Source organism: Rhinolophus sinicus, chromosome 8 (assembly GCF_057876585.1).
Source record: "Rhinolophus sinicus isolate RSI-liver-muscle chromosome 8, RSI-T2T, whole genome shotgun sequence".
Classification (NCBI taxonomy): Eukaryota; Metazoa; Chordata; class Mammalia; order Chiroptera; family Rhinolophidae; genus Rhinolophus; species Rhinolophus sinicus.
Window position 1 is genome coordinate 15,605,529 of NC_142508.1, and position 18,237 is coordinate 15,623,765.

Here is an 18,237-nt window from a genome sequence, read left to right on the forward strand (position 1 = left end):
CTCAGATTTGCCACAGAGCCAACTCAACTTAAGTATTAAGGCACAATAATATTAGATTGAATTATTTTTCAATCCAGGAATTTTTGTTATGGAGAAAAAGCTGGGACAATTTAAGCAATTATGTGCTTCATGTCTCCTTTTCTGTATCTCCATTCTTGCTTATGTATAAGGTACTGAATTTAACTTGTTTCATTCTTAATGTTTAGCATCTTGTCTTCTTTTAGAAAAATTTAGATTTTAAAAGGCTGCAGGTTAAGTCTTGGTGGCTAATTCCCATGAGGAACAAATCGTAGTTCCTAGAACTCAGACTGCTGACCTGGAGAACACAGGCCAAATTTTAGCTGCCCTGAAAAACCCTGCATACACAACTACTGTGTTTCCCCGAAAATAAGACCAGGTCTTATATGAACTTTTGCTCCAAAAGACGCATGAGGGCTTCTGTTCAGGGGATGTCATCCTGAAAAATCATGCTAGGGCTTATTTTCCGATTAGGTCTTATTTTGGGGGAAACACGGTAACGCATATTCTAGATTTTACCATCCCTTTCCCAAAGCACTTCCATGGATGCCCCACCTGCACAACCTATCCTTGTATCCACGCACACACTGTTTCTTTTCATTTGCATACAATATTGCTAAAGAGCAAGGTCACTTGAAAGGAAGCTGAACTTGGAGGCAAAATCCAAGTGTGAGTTCCTGCTCTTCAGGGCGCCAGTTACAGGCAATTTACTGCAGTGGGTAAGCGTGTGCCTGCAAAAACCAGAATGCGTAGGTGCAAATCCCGGTTTTTCCACTTCTACCTATGTGACTCTAGGCGAGTTATATAACTCTTGTGCCTCAGTTTTCTCATTTGTAAAAGGGTGATATCAGTAATGACCTCATAGAATTGTTGTGGAAATTAAATGTCTTAATAGGGCTTAGCACAGAGCCTCAGGTATCTTAAGCACTCAATAAATGTCAGCAATTATTGTCACTAGCTGCATGACCTTGGGGAATTCACCTAACCTCTGCAGGACTCCATTTCATCTTCTGTACAAAAAGGCATCACGTGGTCTTGATGAAGACCAAATAAACTCTGACAACGTATGAGGCCATCATTTTAAACACACAATCAAGTATTGATTAGGTAACTCCTTCAGCCAATTAGAATTAGTTCCTTTCTGGTCTGTGCTTCAGTAATACTTAAAACACACACATACACGTGTAGCACGCGCACACACACACACACACACACGCACACACTCCTGCTGTAACACTTGTCACACTTTATCATAACAATGTGCTTACCTGTCCACCTCCCCCACTAAGAGTGCATCCTCTGACTCACCTCTGCAACCTCGGCACATTGGACATACCTGGCACAGGGCAGGTACTCAATAAATACTTGTTTAAATGAATATTGTCCAAATGACTGAGCAGGAATTCTCAAGGCCATTGCCAAGAATGATGGATTATCACTTTCTGCCCAGTGTCCTCAGTAGACCACCCAGAAATGTGCTTCTGTTTCCTCCTGCGCTATATATTGAGATGCTGTCATTTCGAATGCAGCTTGTGTGGTTGCAGCCACTCCTTCTTTTCACTTAGTAAATAACTATTGAGCATGTGTGATGTGCCTATGTATGGTGGTGGTCCTACGCTGGGCTCCATATAATGTACCACAAATGGCAAATGCCTAGGCGACTTTAATCCCTGCATACTATATTGGAAGAACCTATTTACGAAAGAATCATTTACAACAGGAGATAGTAAGCTCCTTGGTTTGATTACTTCATTCGAGTGACCGAATCTCAGCGTGGGAACAAAATGGTTTTCTAGAAGTGGGAACCTTATGGAATAATAATTAAGGTCAGGGATCTGACAGCTGAAGTCCAAATCCTTTTTTTCCTTTGTACAAGGAGTAAAACGGGGGGCAAGTTACTTAACCTCTCTAAACCTCACTTTTCTCATCTGTAAGATGGAGCCAGTAGGATTGATCTAGGTATTAAAAATGACAACCCACATTAATCTTACTTAGTATGGTCCCTGCCATATAGGAAGCACTCATATGTATTTAGTTTTGTGATTAACCCAATCGCTCACCCCAGTGTTTGAACTTCCACTAGAAGTATATTCAGCAAATGGGGCATGACTACCCAGCTTCTGCTTGAACACCACCGGGGTCAGGGAACTTATCATCGCCAGCAGTTGTCCATTTGATGGCTAATTGTTGATAAATTCTAGTGAGTTGTCATATACATGCTCACATCTTTCATTCATGGGTCCTCGATCTGTCACTTGGGATTACCCAGAAGAAATCTAATCTCTCCTCTGCAGGACAGCCCGTCTAACTTTGGAAGGTAGCTACATGCTCGTCAGCACCCTCCTCCTCACACGTCTACACGCAATCTTAGATCCTTTGCTCATTTCTGATAATGACACTGCTTGCTAGATCCCTTATTATCCTTTTTATTCTTTTCGAATAATCTTTTATCAATGTCTCTCTCTCAAAGGCTGAAGATCAGAATTCACAAAACAGAACGAAAGTGGCCTGATCACCAGGGAGCACTAGACAACTACACCCCCACTTGAACCCTATTTCTATTAATACAACAAAAGATGAATTTTTTTGGGGGGGAGTTATATCACACTGTGTTGATTCATCCTCTACTCACAATCAACAGGAGACTAAATCTTTCTACATGAGCAATTGTAGGCCATCTCGCCCTTAACCGGGACTAGTACAATTGCATTTTAGGATTTTTGAGTACTTTATATGTGTCCCCATTAAACTTTGTATTGTTAGATGTGATTCATTATATCACTTTATCAGGGTTTGTGGGGGAGAGGAATCCTGACTGTACCATCCAACTTGCTGTCCTTTCTGCTTGTGTATCATCTCTAGATTCGTTCAGCATCCTGCCGGGAGTCTCCGCTTAGTCATCAATAAAACATAAAGGGGCACAAGGCTGCCAACCAGATTTGCATCAGATCCCTAGAGACTGGGTGTGCATCAGCCTCTTAACGTTTTTTAAAGGACATCATTTACACTATATGCTCAGCACTTGGCATAGTAATAGACCAGTTACATACCATTTGTTGTTCTAAGTGTTGAGCACATGGTGATGAACAAAACCAAACCAAACAAAATCCCTGCCCTCAGGAAACTTACATTCTAGTAGAGGAGCTAAAGAACAAACAAAAAGATAAATAAGTAATGCTACTCTTTTAAAATGAAAAACTAAAGCAGGGAAGGGGCTCCAGAAGGCTGACTGGAGGGATGGTTGGAGGGATTGATTGTCTGTGGGCAGTAGGGTTAACGCAGAGTTGTTTCGGAGTTTGATTGCACTGCTCTTGTCTTGTATTCTTCGTGTGCATCTGGCCCAAAAGGTGTCCCAGACACAGTGGGTAGCAAGTCTCTGATTTCTCAAAACTCAACTTTTCTCTACGTGGAGTCGCATTGGGAAAAAATTGATAGACCAATGATGAAGAAATTAAGTAGTCATGAAATGAAAACAGAAAAATCGAAAGAACGTAATTCCTCAAGAGACTTCTCCACATTTCTTCCTATGCACAGGATATTCCAACATTGTGAGACCAGCTAGACGAACAGGGAAGACGCAAGACCAAGAATTTTTAAAGTATTGCTCTATAAGTAAATGCAAAAGGTAACACTTACCTTATTCCAGTCCCCATGTTCTCAGGTATGGCGTGGGTTATGAATCCAATCATTTATGGAAAGTCAGGAGGATGGAATGCTTGGGTGACCCCAAAACACGGCTCAGAAGAGTCTGGATATTGAACTCTGGAAAAGAAGCCCATAAGGGACAGATCTGAAATCTACCTGTATTATCTATTCTCTGCTCATGATGCTAACTAACATTGATAAATTCTTCTAACTAGTTTTAGATAATCTTCAGATGCCTTTGATATTAGCAGGACTTGGTAAATTTTTGTTTAGTACAATCTTAATTACACCCTCTGATTGGGAACTTATATGCTCACAATGAGACTTTTAACATTTACATTCATTCATTCATTCATTCACCGAGCATCTCTTTTGTACCAAGTTCTTTGTTGGTGCTGGGGATGCAAAGGTGATTAGGATAAATATGGTCCCTGCTTACATGGACCTTACAGTAGAGGGCAAGATAAAATAGGAAAGGCAGCTCTGATAAAGCAGTGTTTTATGCAGCGAAAAGTACCCAGAGCTCAAGGAGGGTCACCTCACCAGACTTTGGGAGATTGGAAGTTACTGACTTCTACACGGAGCTTACAAGGTATGAAGGAGTTCATCCAATAAAGAAGTAGAACAGATCTGTTTCAGTGGATGCAAGTTTTGGTGGGAACGGAAATGACTGTGCATGCTTTGCCTCTGAACCCTGAAAATCATTCAGCACAGCGGAGGCTGAGTGGTCAGAGATGAGCCTGGAACAGTCAGCGGAACCAAATTACTCACAACCTTACAAGCCATGTCATAGAACCGGTTGAGTCTGCTGACATTTGTGATTGCGTGAATGTTGGAGTTCTACAGGGAGGGAAGTCGAGACTGCTGCTCAGGTTTTGGACTTGGACTTGAACAGCTGGATGGGCAAGGCTATCACTCACTAAGAGAGCAAAAATACAGATACAAACTAGAGGGGATTTGTGGGAGAAGGGGACAAGTTCAGTCTTGGTCCTGTTTGGTTTGGTTCCTGGGGAATGTGCACCGCTGGGTAGCAGTTTGATCTAGAAGCCAGAGGATACAGGTTTAGAAATTATCGGTACATGGCAGGCAACAATAGAATCCACAGGGATGAAAGAGAGACCCTGGGAGAGTGTAGAGGGCGAGAAAAGGGCCCAGGAGAGAACCCAGAGGAGCCCCAAAGCTTCAAGGAGGAGCAGAGAAAGGATCCTTGAAAGAGACAGTGAGAAGGTGCCACCAGGGGGACAGGAGGGAAACAAGAAATATGAGGCATCACAGCAGACAGGGAAAAGCACGTTTCAAGTCGGTTGTGGTCAACAAAACCCAGTGCTGTCAAGAGACCAAGTAAGAAGCAGCTCGAGAAGCACCCGTGGAGTGAGAACCAAGAGGACATTTGGCCAGTTGGGCAGAAGCAGGGTCGGTGCGGGCGGGATCCAGGTCACAGTCAGCTGAGGAACAAATGGAACCAACGGACGCAGACAACTGTTTTCCAAAGTTTGTCTTCAAAGTGGAAGATTCAATCCCTAGGTTTTCTTACCAATGGTTGGAAAATGGGGCCACCCGGAGGGCTCCCTCATCACTCTTACATTAGCCTAATTAACTACATGACAATGCCCGTGGCAGGTGTGGCCTGTGTGGGGACAGCTTTCTCATAACCAGGGCTGGATGTGGCTAAAACTGGGGAGTAAACCAGATCTGGCTTTTGTGCTAGCCTCTTAACTCTTCTTCTGTACCCACTCCTTCCTTAGGTCTCTAAGGTCCACCCAGGCTTCCCGGACCCAAGACCTAACTGTGGTGCATGAAGGTACACCTGAGCAGCCCACCAATGAAATGATCTTCCCAGGTAAAAACCTGGTCAGAAACAACTGTCGCATTATTATCGCTCACCTATTGCTGTAGCTCATGTATTGGGACAGTCAGAGGGAGGGAGGAAGAATTTGGTCACCTTGGAATCTGGAGCAGGCAGCTGGCTCCACAGCTGGCCAGGCAACTGTCCAGGCAGGGGTCCTCTCTGAGAGCAGAATCCAGGAGTCAAAACAAATGGGTCAGGTGAAAAACAGATGACCACAACAGCAAGCCATGCTGAAGGTTGGTCCTAAGGCATGAAGGTGAGCCAAGACATAACAAATGAACACGAGGCACGGGGTGTGCATGAGAGGGGAGGAACAGCGGGGAGTCCAAGAGCAGGGACCAAGAACTACAAATGGGCTAAGCTGTTCCGCACACACAGAGGCCAGGCACAATTATACCTGGGCAGGTAGGTATATCCCCATCTGCTCTGTTATCCTGACTCCTTCCCCTGGGCTGGTTTAGTTTGCATGCCCTCATGATACAAATGGAATTTCTGACATTCAGAACAATTCCCCAAACCTTATTTTCACACCCCCTCTCCTGCCATCATAACCCTGTATTCTAAGAAGATAGGAAATCTGTGACGTGGTTGGAGCTGACGGGGAGCCCTGAGGCATCCGCTGTAGCTAATTGGAAAAGGTAGCAGCCATAGTTATCCCGAGCCTGAGAACCAGGAGTAACCATCAAGGCTTGTCATGGCTCATTTAGGCCCTAAATCAATAACAAAACTAGCTGCTTGGCTTGACTAGTTGAAACGTTATTTGGAAATTGTAATCATCCCAAGATAGCTATGAACTCTAAACTGCACACGATAACTAACCTGGAAGACGTAACTGTCTGTAGTTGGTGATCACGGCACAACGAGGAGATAAAGAATCGTGGTAGACATCAGATACAAATCCAGTATTTTTACCTTGTGCACAGACTAGCTAAGCTGCACAAACTGAGTTTTCAGCTAAAAAAAATTTTTTCATTTCACTCGAGTCAATAATTTACCCACTGGATAGTGCTTCAAGTTTTCATCGAACTCTCATTTAACGAGATCGAAAAGAAAAAAAACTAAAGAATAATACCTCATTTGTGTATCCTGCTTGTCTTTCAAAGAAGACATCATAACCCATTTTATACTACGTAATTTACAGTAGCACTTTTATAATGTAAATATTAGTAAGGGCTATTATCATTTTATAAATTATGCATGAAAGAAGCCCAGGCATGTGGGAATAAAATAACGGGTTCAATGTCACTTCCATTTTATAGATGTAATAGCTGTTTTTTTCTTTTTTCTTTTTACCATGTAGCCAAACTTAGATAAACATGCTTATTCAGGGTATACCTTACCCTTAAATTTTAAAATGCAGAATACCTTGCTTAAAAGAAATAGCAAAGACCAAAATGTTCATGTGTTCCACAAGTCAGATCTCCTCTCCCAAATCTAGATCAAAAGCAATCAATTCCTACTGTCCAACTCTGATTTTAATCAGCATGGTTCTCATCATTTTGTGCCACACATATTATGAGTTGATTGTGTGTATCATCCTTATGTTCACATGTTGCCATGAACTTGTCATCTCAGTCGGATTTGGAAAGTACTATTACATTCACAAATTCTGCATAGATGTAAGGTCATTGGCACTTTTAAGCTTGTATTAGCTTCTGTTTGGGGGGGTCACATTTTTCTGATCTTTTCATGTAGCCATTCATTCACTCACTCATTCATTCACACTCTCAAGCATTCACGCATCCATTCAACACACATTGATTGTGTGCCCAAAATGCACAGACTGTCTTCCTAGAGGCAAAAGCTAAAAATAGGAAGATGACAAAATCACTGACTTCAGGAAATTCACAGCTCAATGAGGGAGCCAGGAGAATAAACACCTGTAGTCCAGTGTGGTAGGTGTGGAGATGGAGCCACACAGAAAATAGTTTGGGGAGCACACAGGGGCGATCAGTCTCTGTCTGAGAGAATGAGGAAGGCCCCCTAGATCTGAGCACGCCAGGAAGAAGCGGATTTGGGTATTTCAGTTAGAGGGCACAGCACGTGCAAAGGCACCGATAGACAAATAAGAACCCAATGTGTTTGGGGAACTGGTATGGACGGTACTCGTATGACAGGTAGTTCTTTAAATATTCTATGGCTGGTTCGATTTCACAATCCAGGCCCTGGATGTCACCATAAATAATTCTGTAACGGGAAATGTATGGCCCCTGTGTCATTTATCCTCCATCATGGAAGTAAAAGCACATTCTACATGGGATCTGCACCAAAGTGCCTTTTGAGACTCTCTTCGAGGAATGTTACATGGGAACAACATAAAATCAAAGCTTGGGGCTGGTCTAGCCACGTGCTGTGATCTCCATATTTCATGCCAGTTATACTCCAGGGAGTAAGAACAGTAAGAACAGCCTACCTAGTCTTCAAACATGGGTGATCCCTTAGCCCGTCTCCATTATTATTTCAGTATAAAAATTATATGCAGAAATACTGCCAAATACAGCATTTTCAAATGCAGTGTTGAATGGGTCAGACTTTTCCTGTTCACCTCTTTCCAGCCATTCAGACTTGGTGTTCTGCCCGGCCTCCAACATAATGAAAGTCAGCTTTATTAGGCTTCTTATCAAACTACCCCTGGCACCGCCCCCCCACACACTAAAGAGGTGTTTGGAAATAGTCTCTGAGAATCCTACACCCAAACCCTGCAGGGACAGCTCTCCCTGAAGCCTCTGAGAAGCTCTGCGCTAGAGGGCTCATATGGAACCTTCCCTAGACTACGTCTAGTGCCTCGGTAACCTTACCCTAAATTCTGTTGTCACTTAAGAAAAGCTTTGTACCACCAAATCGCATCCTGGTTTCTATTTGGAAAATTTTCAGAGACTCTAAAAGTTCAAAATAACTCATCTATTTTTGTTCCTGACCAATTATGGGATCCTCTCTAAGACATCATTTTTTTCATTTAGCCAATACTTCACCCATTCCACGAACATGAACTTCCTCATTTTGGATTCTCTTGTAGCCAATCCAATCAGCCTTTTGTCCCCTGAAAACACACCTATGACGCTTGCAATGACCTCTGTGTTGTCAAATCCTATGGTCAATTGTCCATCCTCATCTTACTGACCTCTCAGCAGCCTTTTGCCACCCATGGTCACTCCCTTCTTGTTGAAATATTTTCTTCACTTGGCTTCTATCACATCATGCTGCCTTTCCTCCGATCTCATTGTTTATTCCCTCTCAGTCTCTTTGGCTGGGTCCTTCCTGATTTCTGAATGCTGGCGGCCCCCTGGTCCTCTACAATCGCCCATCCAGTCCATTGCTTTAAACACTGTATCTCTTGCCCTGACATCTGACTTGGAAGCGGAAGAGGGTTTCTTTTCCTAGAGTGCTGAAATTTGGGTTGGGCCCTGAAGGAGGATAGGAGTTGGCCAAGGGGAGAAGATCCTTAGGGCATAAGATGAGAAAAGGCACAAAGAGGTGACAAAAGGGATGTCTGTTGTGGGCTGAAAATGACTGGGAAGGTAGGTGGTAGCCACACCGTGAAAAACCTTGATTTACAGCTAAGGACTTTAGACTTTAGACAAACACAAGTAACTATAAATAAGAGACTCTTAAACAGGGGAGAGACGTGATCATTCATATTAAGAAATATGGATGACTGAAGAAAACTTTAGTAGCCAGATGAAGGCTGAACTAGAGGAAGGGGCGACTCCAGCCAGGAAAGCCAATGAGAAGACCACTGTCATCACGTAAGGAAGAGATTACAATCAGAATCACCATAGCAGCAGTGGGGCGAAAAGCGGCGACCGATGCAAGGGAGAATTAGAAACAGTAATGATGACCAACTTATTGATTCAATAGGGGTTTGGGAGTAGGGGACAGAGGCCAAAGTGGAAGTTCAATAACATTAGGCCAAATAAGGGAAGGAAAGCAAGTGTGGAGGGGAAGAAGAGGAGCATAAGTTAGCAGTGATTATAGGATAGCCACTGGCGCATGAAAGACCCGTCTGCAGATCAGGAGAGACGTTTGGACTGAAAATATAGGTTCAGAAGGCAGTGCCCAGGGGTGGCTAACTCCTCAAAATGGATGAGACATCCTGAGGAGGGCAAACAAGAACAAGAACCTGAAGAAAAAGCACGCAGGCAGCTGTCAGAGGAGGAGCCAGGGGAAGAGAATGGGCAGGTGCAGCCAGAGAGCGAGCTGGTGACAGGGGCCGAGTGAGGTCTGCAAGGGAAGGGAGAGGAGACCTTCAAAGAGGAAACGAGCAGCAGTTCTCCCTGGGGTAGGATGACTAATCAGGTTAGGTTTGGTAATTCGATCTGAAGAGCACAATGTCTAGAGTTAGAAGGCAGGCTGGAACAGACAGAGGGAAGAAGACTCTTCTTTGAAGTTTGGCTCTGAGGAAAGCAGGTAATGGTTTGGAAGAAGGAGTAGTTGGGCAAGGTGTAGGAATATATATATTTTTTTTTAATGGGATGGGAGTTTTAGTACAACTGGTGACCGACCACCTAGCTTCTGTTCAAACATCTCTCAGAAATGTACTACCCCACAGGACACCGACGTTGCATTTTTGAACAGTAATTGAACAACCGATTCAGTTCAGCCTAGAGGTGCCAAGTGGCCTTCTATTTCAGAAACCCTGGGCTTGGCATCTCAGTGCCTGAAAAGATACACAAGACACAGTCATGTTTTGGTTTTTCATTTACTGGCCCAAATCTGCCTCCTTCTAACCCAGCTCTCTGTCCTCTGGAACCACACGTAATGTAAGAAGAATTTCTTCCCTATTGCAGCCCATCAACTAACTGAGGATGGTTTTCAGCAACCTCTTGGGTTTCTTCACATGTTTAACTGTTGTGAGATAATCCAATCTTTATGTATGTATACGTACCTGTATGTGTGTATGTATGTATTTTGTTACCCGCTGGCTAACATGTATGCATGTGTGTAGGTATGTATTTTGTTACCTCTGGAGAGCCATAGCCTCGTGTGTCCCTTTTAAAATGTGGCACGTAAGAGTTAGCCGCACAACCCAGTGGGCGCATTCTCTCCCTTTTCTGGGACACTGTCCTGTCAATGCCATCTGAAAATATGTGAGTGTTCTGACGTAACACTACTCGTGGTACTTCACAGGGAACCCAAACCCTGAGAGGTTTTGCACCTGAGATGTTGATAAACTAGGTCTCCCAATTCTTACATTTATACAGTTGACTTTTTTAAAGCCAATTGCAGGATTTTGCATTTCTTTCCACACTAAATACTATATTTTAACATGTGGCTTTTATTAGTCAATAGCAAAAAGGGTGAGGGCTTAGAAGTCCGACAGATGTAAATTGAAATTACGATTTTGTTATGTATGTAGCCCAGTGACCCTGGACGTATCATGATCTCTCTCTGTCTCAACTTGCTTATCAGTGAAAACAGGGATGACCATATTTACATCGCCAAGTGGTTCTGAGGCTTAAAGGAGGGCCGTACCTTACTGAATATATCCTTGCCTTAAGTCATTACTCAGGATTCATAAATCATCCTTTTAATAAAAAAGAAAAAAACAAAGCAAGTTGAGCAGAACAAGAGCCAAGGACCAAAAGAATACACTTAAGTATACTAATTGAGCATAAGGGCTCTGAAACCAGACTTTCTATGACTGAATCCCAACTCCTCTACTTAACAGCTGTCGAATTGGAAGCAAATTCATAAACCATCCTGAGCCTTGGTTTCCTCATCTATAAAATGGGGATGATAACTGTGCCTGCTTCTCTGGCCGTTGGGGGACATCAACTGAGCTGCTACATGGAAAGTACTTTTGTGCAGAACCTTGCACATAATGAGTACTCTGTGAGTGGTAAGTATTACTATTACCACTGGAAACCTCCAGGTAAGCAGTGCTCTTTTAATACAAATTTTTGGGTACCATCATTTTATCTGCTAAAAATACTGTATAAAAGCCTGTCCCATGGTCCTTATATTGTGTATGAGAATCCCATGAAAACCTCCATCCAATGTCCAGCATGACCAGTTTGTCTAATCTTCCACCCCAGGAACCTTATCTAGCAAAACAAAAAACAAAAACAAACAAAACAAGACGAAAAACCAACCAACCGAACAACTATAAGATCCTAACTATAAGATCTTGGGCAAGTCACTTGACATCTCTCACCTCAGGCTCACCTTCTGTGTAATGGGAATAATAATAATACTTGGAGGTCTGGGATGAAGATTGCATGACATGAAGCATATGTGGGGGGCAAGGAAAATGAGTGTGATTTGAAAGGACTTATGTGAACACATGCTGGCTCCTGTTCATACCATCTTTCTTTTCCTAAGCAAATTAAACTTAGTGAAAGTTCTGAAATCCACCTTTCCCTTTTCTAAAAATTGGGATAATGGTCTAACTCTAGGCATGTAGTGCTTCTCCCATCCTCAGTGGTTCCTCATAGCATCTCTATGATACTGTCTGGACATTCTTTTTGTATCCTGGGATGTGGTTTATACGGATCAGAAGATTTGAATTTCATTTAAAAATGTGAGGTTTTCTCTTATACTCTCATTATTCACCTTGGTCTCCCTTTTCCTCTTAAATTCCTTTTTTATTCTGACAAACTGAGCAATACATGTTTATTGAGGTTGATTTAGAATACACAAAACTCACCAAGAAGGAAGTCGGTTGTAATCCACTACCAAGATATCACCATTATTAATATTTTTTGGTGTAACTGCCCAGTCTTCTTTTCTGAGCAAGTATATTTCATAATAAATGACCAACATTTTCTGATGTCATGACATTTTCCATAATCTTCTTTTTACTGGATGCATAAATTTCATCATAGGAATACATTACAATTTATGCAATACTTCACTTTGGACACTTAGATTATCTCAAGTGTTCAATATTATGAAGAATCCTACTAAATATTCTTGTATATTAAATTTCGTGAGTGACTCTGGTTTATTTTCTTAAGATAAAGCCTTAAAAATGAAATTACTGTGTTAAATGGTTTGCATATGATAAGGTTTTTGTTTTTATACACAATGCCAAATTGTTCTCTAGAATGCTTCAACCAATTTATATGCTCAATATTGTACAAGGGTGCCCGTTCCCTGCATTTTTAGCCATGCAAGATATCATTTTAAAGTTCTTGACAATTTGCTAGGCACAAAGACATCTGGTTTTAATTTAATTTGCATTTATTTAATTGGTAATAAGACTGGACCTTTTTTTCCCCATTTTTAAATTATTTATTGGGAAGGACTATTTTCAGTTGAATTGACCAACTGAATCCCCTTTTCTCTTTTTTCCCTTTTCATGTTCTTTACCCGTTCTTCTTTTGAGATGTTGCCTTTTTCTTATCAGTTTGTAAGAGCTCTTTATATATTAAGGATAATACCCTAGCATATACACACACACACACACACACACACACACACACGAATCTCTCATCTATCTCTTAATTTTGTTTGTGATACTGATTCACTGATTGGCTTAGTCTGGACCACATGTTCTACCTCCTTAGATAAAGGAGGAGTCTGCTTTCCCAGACCTACGTGGGTGTCCCAAAGGAAGAAACAGCCGAGAAAGGGGACACATATGAGAAGACAACTAAGGTAAAAACAGCTTTCAATATCAAGATAGTTCTTTTAAATAGAAAATGACAAGTAACTCTTGCCATTTGAAAACTCATTTGTTTTACCACTATTAACATGGTAGACACTAGAGTGGAAATCATGAAAAGACATGGTCCCTTCCCTAAATGGTTTACATTCAAGCTGCATAGGGACAACTTGGGTGCATCACAGTTTCTAAAGGTCCGATCACATGTGGTTGGAACAATTTTCTTCATGGCCAACTGATCTTTAGGGCCTGAATTCCTTCTTTAATACAAGTTCCATAGACGCAGTAGAAATAGGCCACAGTTCCTACTCTTCCCTGAATTTATTTTGGTAAAAGCCTCCGTCTCTTGGTTACTTTATTCTCTGGCTACTTATTTGAACCATTCCTTGTCTTTAAAAACATAGAAACAAACAAAAACAAAACAGCGAAAAACCCTCAGGGTCTTACTTATACCACTGTGCAATGTCTTTCCCTGGTTTGTGACCCCAGCCCTGTGTATATCTTGATCTACACATGTTCTCAGAGGAGCCCTCCATGAGTCAGCTGGAGCTAACTAAGTTGGACCCTGAAGCAGTGGAGCTTTGCGTCAATCACAACAGTGATGCAGAAGAGGCAGGACACAGTAGCATCTGCGTACTACACACTACCAGGCATAATTCAAAATGATCTGCCTAAGGCAAGCCTTTATCCCTCAGACCCCATCTTAGACATCGTTCCTGAGTGTCTTCATAGCAGTTCTTTTATCCCTTCTTGCATCTTGGCCATGCCTGGTATTATCAACACACACACCCTCTTTCTATCTGCTATTGACTGAACGTTTATGTCCCCCCCCCCCCAAAAAAAAAAGAAGAATCATATGTTAAAGCCCTTAATTCCCAATGTGATGATATTTGTATGTGGGGCCTTTGGGAGTTAATTAGGTCCTGAAGGTGAAGCCCCCATGAGTGGGATTAGTGCCCTTATGAGAGTCACCCGACCGAAGATCTCTCTCTCCCCTCAAACAGGTACAGCAAGAAGATGGTTGTCTGCAAACCAGGAAGTGGGCTCTTACCAGACACCAAATCTGCTGGCACCTTGATGGTGAACTTTCTAGCCTCCAGAATTGTGAGAAATACATGTTTTGTTTGTTTGTTTAAGTCACCCAGTTTATGGTATTTGTGATGGCCGTTCAAACTGGCTAAGACACCTTTCCTCTCCCCTCTATGACAGTGACTTGGCTTCAGTGGCCAGCACTGGTCTCTTTTTACCCCGTCTTAGGGGTTTTGACCAGTTTTCCTCTCCTGGTTTAGTCCTGTCTCTGGTATTTGCTACTCTTCTATTCATCAATAGTGCTCACCCACCCTGCTCTGTTCCCTGCATGGGGCATCACTCTTCTAAACGTGGCCTCCAAATTCCTTTATGACCCGGTCCTACCTTTGGTAACCACTGGCAGTACTGCCACTCTCAGGACACAAAGTGGACCCCTCATCTGCTGAATGCAATTGATACTGTAATAGCTACGTGAATAAAATTCCATAGGTCCCCTATTCTAAGACCAATTTATTGTATGATGCACAACCATTTAATTACTGTATTTAGAGCCCTCCCCCAAAACACTACCACAGATCTATGAAACATATCTATTGAAGATGCTTTCTGATTTTAGAACTGCAAACAATGTAAGGGGAACAAAGCTTGTACCTTAGAAATCTAAGAAATGCTGCAGTTGAATGGTTGTATTTTCCAGTTAACTATTAACAGTAGATGACTCAGCCCCAGTCAGTGGCACTACCACAGCTTCATAATTATTCTTACTGTGTATATAAGCAAAAAAACAACAACAAACCAAAACCCATTACTTGTCTTCAGTACTTTCCCCAGACCCCAGTTGTCTCTGGATGTTAGCCGTCCGGCATTATTTTCACAGGTTAGAGCCCTTCTTTTGAATGAGGCCCTCTTATTTACCCTAACTCCTACCTTTTGTACCTGTCCTTTTAAAATACAGTGTTGTTAGAACCCTTCTTGAACAGTCATATTGATCTTTACCAGATGCTCCTTTTTCTTCATGGAAATCACTAGTTGTATACAAATTTAAATTTTGAGTCATTTTACTCCTGTTGAGCTTTCTTTCCTTGTTCCTGGCCAGAAAGAATATGTCCATATTTTGCCTTAACTTATTCAAGTCTTCCTTGTGTTGTATTAGCAATTACAGAATTGCCTTCTCTGGCTATTACAAATTCGAGGATGCCGTGGTCACTAATTTTAAGTTGTCTGTCACTTCCACTTCACCAGCACATTCTTCTTAGCTGGTGAGAATTAAGCATAGAATAGTACCTCTTCAATAAGCAATTAGTTTAAATTTAAGTCATGCCAACTTTATTTGATGCTTACTTTTCCGTAGAATGCGTTTTGTCAGTAGATTGTTAGAGTTCTCCATTACCCCTAAATGGTGCCCCTGTGCCAGTAATGTTGTCATTTGTATTGGGAAAGCATTATTGATGTTGCCATAACAGAATCACAAGGCATGCTAGAACTAGTTGACCATACATGGCCAGTGGGTTGAGAGCATGAGCCAGGACTAGGGCAGGGAGTATTCCCAGGGCATGAGCTGTGAATACAAAAGCTGCCTTGGATTAGGGCAGCTGGGCTGTGCAAGACCCAGTGTCTCACACCAAAGTAAAGTTCAGGAAGCTATTAATACTGAACAGTCCAGTATGAAGGGTGAGGCACAAGTGTACCCCAGTTTAAGGGGATCGTGGCAGGAGCAGGGGCCACAGAATACAGCCCTCTGGGGGAAGAGGACTGGTTAGAGATCATCTAAACAAGATGTCAGAGTCATGGTGAAGTAGGCCAGGGGTCAGGACAGGGTCCTACATCTACAGGGAGACTGGTCTCCAAGGAAGAATGACCAGAGACTGAAGTGTGAACATCAAGGTGGAAGCCCAGACTTGGAAGAAACACAGAAGTGGGAGGCACAAGAGGAGGGAGCTACAGGTGTCCACGACTCACAGCAGACCTGACTGGAAGGCGGCAAGATGCTGGGCTGGGTCCGAATGATACACTTTCTCCCCAGTCAGCATTGGTAGTGAGGTATGGGGGAGCCTGGAGATCTAGACCTATAGGTGGAGCTCCTTAGACAATCCAACAGCTGGTTACTAGGGAAGCAAAGGCAAGAAAACTGGCCAACCTTAGAAAAGCTCCTGTGACAATGTCACTTCCACTTTCACTTTCATCCAAATCTTCTATCCAAACCAGGCATCAACCCTCAGGTTTGTGGGTTTCCATTTGTGTTCACAGTTCTTCACTGATTGTCTACTTCTTTTGAACAAATTATATGCCTTCCTATTAGTACAACAACAGCTCCTGTTTACTGATTAGTTACCACGTACCAGGTACCACGCTAGTTGATTTACAAATTGCCACAACTTCCTTGAGAGCTGGGTATTATTATCCCCCTCCTAGAAAGAGAAACTGAAGCCTATATGGTTCATGTAATCAGCCCAAGGTCACACATCTGGGACACAAAAACGCTCAGACTTAAACTTCTTTTGTCCAACTAACCTATCTGTTGCTTAAATGACTGCATTTATACTGATATGTCCAAAAAATTCTCACTGACACCTATCAGCCACTAGATTTTCTATCTATCTATCTATCTATCTATCTATCTATCTATCTATCTATCTATCTATCTATCTATCATCTATCTATCTATCTATCTATCTATCTATCTATCTCTATCTCTATCTATCTCTCTTTTCCATCTATCTACCTATCCATCTTCTATCCTCTTTTATCTCTAACTCCATAACTCAGTACTACACTATAAAAGAGTAGCTCATTAATAAGTACTGAATGAATTAATGCTGTTGTAAAATGTGGTTAGAACTACTACATCCTCTTTTGGCTTGGGTATTTATAAAGTAGTAAGAATTCTTTAGTTTCCTCTATAAAAGTAGTACATTCATGCACATTCATTCATTAAAAGGAGGAGAAAGGGCGAAGTGGTAAATGAATACTGAATTGAGGAGACATACTTTATTTCCAAGTAGGTCAGATGTAGGCAAATGTGTTTCTATGCTCAAACAAATTTGAGAAGTTAAAATCAAGGGGCATATGTGAACAGATCATTTTCTTCAGAAGCCTGAATCTGAAAATCTTTTTCATGATATGATCTTCACGTTTGTCTAAATCAGAGGTTGCCCAACTACTGTCTACTGACCAAATCCAGCCTGCCTCCTATTTTTGTATGGCCTATGAGCTAAAAATTGTTTTCCCATTTTTAAATAACTGCAAAGGTCCAAGGAAGACTATTTCATGACATGTGAAAGTTATATGAAATGCAAATCTCAGTATCCACAAATAAAGTTTAATTGGAACACAGGCATGCTCATTCATTCACTTATTGTCTATGGCTGCTTTCACACGACAATGGCAGATTTGAGTAGCTGGAACAGAGATTGTGTGGTTCACAAAGTCTAAAATATTTCCCATCTGGCCCTTTACAGAAAAATTTTGCTAACCCCTGGTCTAACTAAATAATACAGAGCATCACAACATTTTAAATATTGTTTAAACTATGGATATTATTTTAGTTTCTAATTCAAGGACACTACCAAAAGGTCATGACATCTCTTTTGCTATATAGGTTTCCATGTTCTCAGGACAAGGTCCAAACTTTTTCTCCTTTGGTATTCTCTCTATTTTCTCCTAAGGGCAGTAGCACCTTTCTGCAGAAACAGTAACAGACTGAGAAGCTGGTGGTTTCTCTAAGAAATGATACATCTCTTCCTGCCAAAAGTCATCATCCTTTTTGATGGGAAACTGGGACTGGGCATCCTTACAAGTGGTTACAGTGTATTACAGAACTGTAGTGGATTCTCCAGACTCCATCAACTGATTCAAGGTACTAGGATAGAGTCAGATAGACGAGGAAAAGCAAATTGCTCTTTTTGTCATCACCCAGGACCTAAATAAAGACAAAAATGACTCAGAATGACCAGACACGCAGGTGAATATTACTTATTAAAATGTTTTGGGGAGGCACTTAACATCTAAACAACACAGCACTGTGAGAGCTCAATCAATGAATTCATTCAAGAGTAAACTCAAGGGAGCAGAACCTCCTTATTTTTCCTAA

The 18,237-nt window shown here is 41.8% G+C and overlaps 1 protein-coding gene and 1 long non-coding RNA gene across 4 annotated transcripts in view; one reads left to right on the forward strand and one right to left on the reverse strand.

Annotated features, from left to right (window-relative positions):
* MKLN1 (muskelin 1) overlaps positions 1-18,237 on the reverse strand; it is a 283,828-nt gene that overhangs the window by 258,493 nt on the left and 7,098 nt on the right. For all 3 annotated transcript variants that reach the window (XM_074315595.2, XM_074315599.2, XM_019751074.3), the window contains exon 2: positions 3,655-3,780. In XM_074315595.2, coding sequence (XP_074171696.1) covers positions 3,655-3,707 — 53 coding nt within the window. In that variant the 5' untranslated portion in view covers positions 3,708-3,780. The remainder of the gene's footprint in view (positions 1-3,654; positions 3,781-18,237) is intronic.
* Positions 1-18,237, forward strand: part of LOC109457901 (uncharacterized) — a 141,198-nt gene that overhangs the window by 121,496 nt on the left and 1,465 nt on the right. The window contains exons 15-19 of the long non-coding RNA XR_016021936.1: positions 3,553-3,643; positions 5,409-5,503; positions 11,181-11,351; positions 13,021-13,111; positions 14,123-14,222. This is a non-coding gene — a long non-coding RNA (uncharacterized LOC109457901). The remainder of the gene's footprint in view (positions 1-3,552; positions 3,644-5,408; positions 5,504-11,180; positions 11,352-13,020; positions 13,112-14,122; positions 14,223-18,237) is intronic.